The sequence below is a fragment of the Perca flavescens genome, chromosome 5 (assembly GCF_004354835.1).
Source record: "Perca flavescens isolate YP-PL-M2 chromosome 5, PFLA_1.0, whole genome shotgun sequence".
Lineage (NCBI taxonomy): Eukaryota > Metazoa > Chordata > Actinopteri > Perciformes > Percidae > Perca > Perca flavescens.
In genome coordinates, this window is record NC_041335.1 from 39,834,520 (window position 1) to 39,842,082 (window position 7,563).

General features: G+C 45.2%; 1 protein-coding gene across 1 annotated transcript in view; it reads left to right on the forward strand.

The window, feature by feature from the left end:
* The window catches only part of LOC114556325 (pollen-specific leucine-rich repeat extensin-like protein 2), a 19,540-nt gene extending 12,292 nt beyond the window's left edge, over positions 1-7,248 (forward strand). The window contains exons 6-7 of the mRNA XM_028579228.1: positions 6,944-7,018; positions 7,202-7,248. Coding sequence (XP_028435029.1) covers positions 6,944-7,018; positions 7,202-7,248 — 122 coding nt within the window. The remainder of the gene's footprint in view (positions 1-6,943; positions 7,019-7,201) is intronic.
* The last annotated feature ends 315 nt before the right edge of the window (positions 7,249-7,563 follow it).

Genomic DNA, 7,563 nt, shown 5'->3' on the forward strand with positions numbered 1-7,563 from the left:
GATAACTCTGCAAACCCTTGGTGTTCTCTCAATGAGCTTCATGAGGTAGTCACCTGAAATGGTTTTACCTTCACAGGTGTGCTTTGTCAGGGTTAATTAGTGGAATTATTTCCCTTATTAATAAAAAAGCAAAGGGTGGCTACTTTGAAGAATCTAAAATATAAGACATGTTTTCAGTTATTTCACACTTTTTTGTTAGGTAGGTTTCTAGACAGAAACTGGTATCTTCACAGACACACACGCCAAGGTCTGTGTGCAACTTCCTCTTTCATTCTCACAACCTTCAAACAATGCACCTCTACGCCATAAAAACCTAAACTACTGTATTTGTATAACTTAAGCTTAACCTTCTGTGCATCAGAGGTCACCCGGAGTACTTTTAACCACTTCCTCAGTGACTAACACAGCTCCCTTACAACGAGCACATGCACACATTTTGTAAATAAAGTATTTCTTCAGTTGTCTCTGAGGATGTTTGTCAAACATGAATGAGATGATCCGTTATTGTTGCATTATAGTCTCCCAGTACCAGCTGTATCTCCGCAGCGCTCCGGAGGAAGGTCTGGCTGCACCACAGATGCATTCTGGGATAGGAGAAACAAACGTTTTGGGTTGTTTGCATTTCTTTAAACCAATCACAACGGTCTTGGACGGCGCTGAGCGACGGAGGGTGGCTACTTTGAAGAATCTAAAATATAAGACATATTTTCAGTTATTTCACACAGTGAGAATCTACAATGTAAATAGTCATGAAAATAAAGAAACACATTGAATGAGAAGGTGTGTCCAAACTTTTGGCCTGTACTGTATGTCTCTGTTAGAGGCTTATATGGGCTTTGTTGTATTCTTGCCCTTACCCCCAACATTACTATGTCTTATGTTACACCCCGCCAGAGCATATATACCGTATTCCAACATCAGAATGTTAGTGCGACTTATTTTGGGTCCAGGTCTGTCGTCTCTCAGAGTTTCTGCAGAAGCTCGTAAATTGATGCTGAATTCTTTGATGTAATAAACTTTTACAAGCAAGAACAGTGTCAGCGGATTCCTCTTCATACATCACCACAGCATCGCTATTAAAGATACCACACCAGGGAAACTTAGTCTCTGTTTGTGAACCCACAGCTGTGTTGTAACTCTTATGCTGGACTCAGTAAACTTTGCTTAACTGAACTCTTCATCTCAGATGGATCCTTGTGTTCTGTTAAACTTAAGTTCGATGGAAGAAGGCGTGGGAATTAACACATTGGAGTCAGATATGACAGGCCTTATTTCGGGCCTGTCTTTTGGACAGAATTCCTTACAGTATCTCCGTGCGTACTTTGTCCACAGCAATCCCACCAATCAGTCCCAAAACCTCCCAGTTAGAGAGGAAATGACCGAAACACATTCTTTGTAAATCTTTACAATCATTCCCTGAAAGAACTGAGCAGGTCTGTCTTGTTGCACCATCCAGATCTTCTTCATAACTTGATATTTTCAGCGTGTAGCTCGTTGGCTCGAGGTTTGTTGTTGTTTCCAGAAGAGAACAGCGAGTTTGAGAACAGCAAACACATGCCGTATGTCAGGCAGTTATCCTGGCAATGTGCTTCTGTTGATCCAGACTATGTTTTATTTGACTTCAAACTCCTTCACTTTTTACCCTCTAAACCTCAACCCTCCACCTTCGGCCTGTACGTGTATGGGAAATGTTAGTGGTGCCCCCAAAATCCCTTCTCCCTTCCTTCACACATTTTAAGAAGGAGGTTTTTGTTGAAACTGATTTTGGAGGCTGTAATTTGTGGTGCTGTTGAGCTGTGTTGCATTAAAATGAGAGTGGAAGCGAAGGAGAAAGCATTACATCTACAAACTTCAGCTAATCACCTTTTTTACTTAATGCTGTACATCTTCCAGTGTTAAGTTTTTTTGCTTCAGTTTCTTTGTTAAACCATTTGCATCCAAACTGCTGTTTTAGTATTTTCAGACTGATGTCATGAAGTGCCGTATGTACAGTACAGGCCAAAAGTTTGGACACACCTTCTCATTCAATGCGTTTCCTTTTTATTTTCATGACTATTTACATTGTAGATTCTCACTGAAGGCATTAAACTATGAATGAACACATATGGAATTATGTACTTAACAAAAAAGTGTGAAATAACTGAAAACATGTCTTATATTTTAGATTCTTCAAAGTAGCCACCCTTTGCTTTTTTTGATAACTCTGCAAACCCTTGGTGTTCTCTCAATGAGCTTCATGAGGTAGTGTACTGTACGATGCGCCAATTGGTACTCCATTATTGGCGTGTTATCAAGACTCATAATAGCTTTTTAGCGTGTTTATCAACACCGTTTGGCCTCCGTTGACTTACATTACCTTGTGATTGTGTGTGAAAAAATCCGCGTAGGGAGGTTGGAGGATGGGTCAAACAACACAGGACTGTCACCCAGGAGACCGGGGGATTGTGTCCTGTGTGTCCTAAACCCAACCAATCTGCTGTATATGGCGCTCAAAATGCGTGCAGATAACACGCGACTTGGCTTAAGAAAGTGGGCGTTTACATATGTTTACGCAAAGTAATTATGTCACGTTGCTATTTCTTTGTTTTAGTATTTCTGTCTTCCGTGTGTTAATCATGACAGCTGAGGGACCTTGCAAAGAGCACAGGACAGATCACTGAGAGCAGAGCGCATAATGTGGAGGAGAGGCCGGGCCTGACCAGAGATAAGAAGAAAAGCTACCGATTGCATGAAGTGAATAACTAACTTGACTCCCAACTCCTCTAAAGGTCCCATGGCATGAAATGTCCCTTTATGAGTTTTTTTTTTACATTAATCTGCGTTCCCCCAGCCTGCCTATGGTCCCCCAGTGGCTAGAAATGGTGATAGTGTAAACCGAGCCCTGGGTATCCTGCTCTGCCTTTGAGAAAATGAAAGCTCAGATGGACCAATCAGGAATCTTCTCCTTATGAGGTCATAAGGTGAAAGGTTACCTCCCCTTTCTGTGCTTTGCCCGCCAGAGAATTTGGCCCCCCCATGAGAGAGAGACATCATGGCTTTCAAAAGAGCAAAGTGGCAGTTGGTCAAGACCACACCCCCACCCTCCACCTTGTGTGTATTAGGGGACCACTAAGGTCTATATAAAAGAGACTTCAGATACAGTATTAGGGGACCACTAAGGTCTATATAAAAGAGACTTCAGATACAGTATTAGGGGACCACTAAGGTCTATAAAAGAGACTTCAGATACAGTATTAGGGGACCACTAAGGTCTATATAAAAGAGACTTCAGATACAGTATTAGGGGACCACTAAGGTCTATATAAAAGAGACTTCAGATACAGTATTAGGGGATCACTAAAGTCTATATAAAAGAGACTTCAGATACAGTATTAGGGGACCACTAAGGTCTATATAAAAGAGACTTCAGATACAGTATTAGGGGGACCACTAAGGTCTATATAAAAGAGACTTCAGATACAGTATTAGGGGATCACTAAAGTCTATATAAAAGAGACTTCAGATACAGTATTAGGGGACCACTAAGGTCTATATAAAAGAGACTTCAGATACAGTATTAGGGGGACCACTAAGGTCCAAATAAAAGAGACTTCAGATACAGTATTAGGGGACCACTAAGATCTATATAAAAGCATCCAAAGAGCACCATGTCATGGGACCTTTAAAACTGTGAACACATCTTCAGTCGTTTTCTGTACCTATGCTGTGTGTGTGCTGTAAAACTGACTCTACTTGCAAGTAAAAATGAGCTTTTGAGAGAACTCCAGTGATTCTGTCCATTCATTGATAAACAATTATGCTAAAATCCAGGCCTCCGTCCCCCTGAAGTCAGCAGTGACTCAAGTAGTTTTTCCGTCGGCTCAGATTTAGGAAACATTGCGTCGAGTCTGTCTGGACCGCGCTGACATGTTTCCAGCCCACTGGGCCTCTGCTCTCCCAACGTTTCCACTCACAGTCTCCTGTTTCCTCTATCTGCTTCTCACACACAATTGATCCCTCTGTTCAACCTGTAACAGGTTTTATTTCTAAACTAGAAAAAGCATTTCCTGCAGAAAATGCGTGGGAATGCTGAATAGCTGAACTGCTGAAGCTAAACTGGGTGAGTAGCTTAAATCCGTGAGCAGAAGTTGAAGTAGTGGGAGTAGTAGAAAAAGTGGAAATCGGTTTAAGAAGTATGAATTTCATTAAAAAAGTTAAAAGTTGATGCTAAACTGAATTGTTGGCTTATGAAGTTGAAAAATGGCAAAATATGTAGAACATTGTGAGGTATGAGTATATTTTCTAACTGATAATGACTCACATATGCAGAAATATGAAACAAATTGTATGAAAAATCTTAAAGCTCGAATGCATTGCACCACACTGCTGAAAAATTTTCAGAGTTCGCCTCCCTATGCCTGCGGGTTGTGGGGGGGAAAACTCTGACTGTTTTTTGTGCATATGCACCAAACCATCTGGTGGTGAGTTGGGTCAGGGGGGGGGGGAAGACTCTGGACAGACCTGGTAAGCCCAAACGGGTAGTGCGGCTAAATTGGGAACGTCTGGAGGAGGCCCCTGTCCGACAGACTTTCAAGTCACACCTCTTTTCGTGCATCCCTGATGAGGCTGGGGGCATTGAACCCGAGTCGACAATGTTCAAAGTTTCCATTGCTGAAGCCGCAGCGAGGAGCTGTGGTCTTAGGGTCTTAGGTGCCTCAAGGGGCGGTAACCCACGAACACCGTGGTGGACAACGGTGGTCAGGGAAGCCGTCCGACTGAAGGAGTCTTTCCGGATATGTTATCCCGGAGGACTCGGAGGCGGTTGCAGGGCACCGAAGGGCTCGAAGGGCTGCAGCCTCTGCCGTGAAAGAGGCAAAGCAGCGGGGTGTGGGAGAAGTTTGGAGAAGACATGGAGAAGGACTTTCGGTCGGCACCAAGGTGCTTCTGGAAAACCGTTCGCCACCTCAGGAGGGGGAAGCGGGGAACCATCCAAGCTGTGTACAGTAAGGATGGGACACTGTTGACCTCAACTGAGGAGGTAATAGGGCGGTGGAAGGAGCACTTTGAGGAACTCCTGAATCCTACTAATACGCCCTCTATGTTAGAGGCAGAGCTGGAGAATGATGGGGGATTGTCGTCAATTTCCCAGGTGGAAGTTGCTGAGGTAGTTAAACAACTCCACAGTGGCAAAGCCCCAATGATTTATGAGATCAGTCCCGAAATGCTTAAAGCTCTGGGTGTGGAGGGGCTGTCCTGGTTGACACGCCTCTTCAACATTGCGTGGAAGTCTGGGACGGTGCCTAAGGAGTGGCAGACCGGGGTGGTGGTTCCCCTTTTCAAAAAGGGGGACCAGAGGGTGTGTGCCAATTACAGGGGTATCACACTTCTCAGCCTCCCTGGTAAAGTCTACTCCAAGGTGCTGGAAAGGAGGGTTCGGCGATAGTCGAACCTCGGGTTGAGGAGGAACAATGCGGATTCCGTCCTGGTCGTGGAACAACGGACCAGATCTTTACTCTCGCAAGGATCCTGGAGGGAGCCTGGGAGTATGCCCAACCAGTCTATGTGTGTTTTGTGGATTTGGAGAAGGCGTATGACCGGGTCCCCCGGGAGATACTGTGGGAGGTGCTGCGGGAGTATGGGGTGAGGGGGTCTCTACTCAGGGCCATCCAATCCCTGTACGACCAAAGTGAGAGCTGTGTCCGGGTTGTCGGCAGTAAGTCGGACTCGTTTCAGGTGAGGGTTGGCCTCCGCCAGGGATGTGCTTTGTCACCAATCCTGTTTGTAGTATTTATGGACAGGATATCGAGGCGTAGTCGGGGTGGAGAGGGGTTGCAGTTTGGTGGGCTGGGGATCTCATTGCTGCTCTTTGCAGATGATGTGGTCCTGATGGCATCATCGGCCTGTGACCTTCAGCACTCACTAGATCGGTTCGCAGCCGAGTGTGAAGCGGTTGGGATGAGGATCAGCACCTCTAAATCGGAGGCCATGGTTCTCAGCAGGAAACCGATGGAATGCCTTCTCCAGGTAGGGAATGAGTCCTTACCCCAAGTGAAGGAGTTCAAGTACCTTGGGGTTTTGTTCGCGAGTGAGGGGACAATGGAGCGGGAGATTGGTCGGAGAATCGGCGCAGCGGGTGAACGAGATCCAGGGTACAAGCGGCCGAAATTGGGTTTCCTCAGGAGGGTGGCTGGCGTCTCCCTTAGAGATAGGGTGAGAAGCTCAGTCATCCGTGAGGAGCTTGGAGTAGAGCCGCTGCTCCTTCGTGTTGAAAGGAGCCAGTTGAGGTGGTTCGGGCATCTGGTAAGGATGCCGCCTGGGCGCCTCCCTAGGGAGGTGTTCCAGGCACGTCCAGCTGGGAGGAGGCCTCGGGGAAGACCCAGGACTAGGTGGAGGGAGGTCCAGCTGGGAGGAGGCCTCGGGGAAGACCCAGGACTAGGTGGAGGGATTATATCTCCAACCTGGCCTGGGAACGCCTCGGGATCCCCCAGCCGGAGCTGGTTAATGTTGCTCGGGAAAGGGAAGTTTGGGGTCCCCTGCTGGAGCTGCTCCCCCCGCTACCCGACACCGGATAAGCGGACGAAGATGGATGGATGGAAGCTAAACTGCATTACCTAAATAAGTGAAGAGCTAAAATACATTGTTAGAAAACTTGGAAGCTGAACTGTAATACTGTCAAAGATGAAAGTTGAAATGAATTACCTGAAAATATCTTAATAGTTAAAAAAGTATAAATAGTAGAAAAAAGTTGAAGAAGTCCCATCATTAGCTGAAAGAGATGAACATTTTAAAAGTTGAATGGTTTTAATAGCTAAAAGTATGCAGAAGTTACGTAGAGCCAAAAAACATACGGAATAATAAGAAAATTTAAGTTTAACAACAATAGTGGGAATGCTGCTGAATCAGCATTCCCACTAATATTCCCTCTGTTCAACCTGTAACGGGTTTTATTTCTTCCCTCCTGCAGACGAGGTGCCGGAGAATCTCCCGTTCCCTGACGGCGAAGAGGTCAGCCCTGAAATCAAAGTAGAAACTATAACAGGTAACAGCTACTCACACACATTACAGCTTGTAGTGTTGACACACACATTTGTTTTTGGTCGGTATATCGCTAAGTGTGGCTCCGGTGTTGATGGTGAGATCCAAGACTCTTTGGATCCGATGATTTTACCATAGACTGTATAAAATGTGGACAAAGTCTCCGTGACTACACCACACTGATCAGCCCGACTGCCTTTTCTGCCGAGGGTCGGCCATCTGGTTGTTGTGTAACTGCCTTAAAGGTCCCATGACATGGTGCTCTTTGGATGCTTTTATATAAACCTTAGTGGTCCCCTAATACTTTATCTGAAGTCTCTTTTATATAGACCTTAGTGGTCCTCTAATACTGTATCTGAAGTCTCTTTTATATAGACCTTAGTGGTCCTCTAATACTGTATCTGAAGTCTCTTTTATATAGACCTTAGTGGTCCCCTAATACTGTATCTGAAGTATCTTTTATATAGATCTTAGTGGTCTCCTAATACTGTATCTGAAGTCAGCATGAAGTTTTCCTGGAGGATGAACTTAGCTGTAGAGACTAAACCA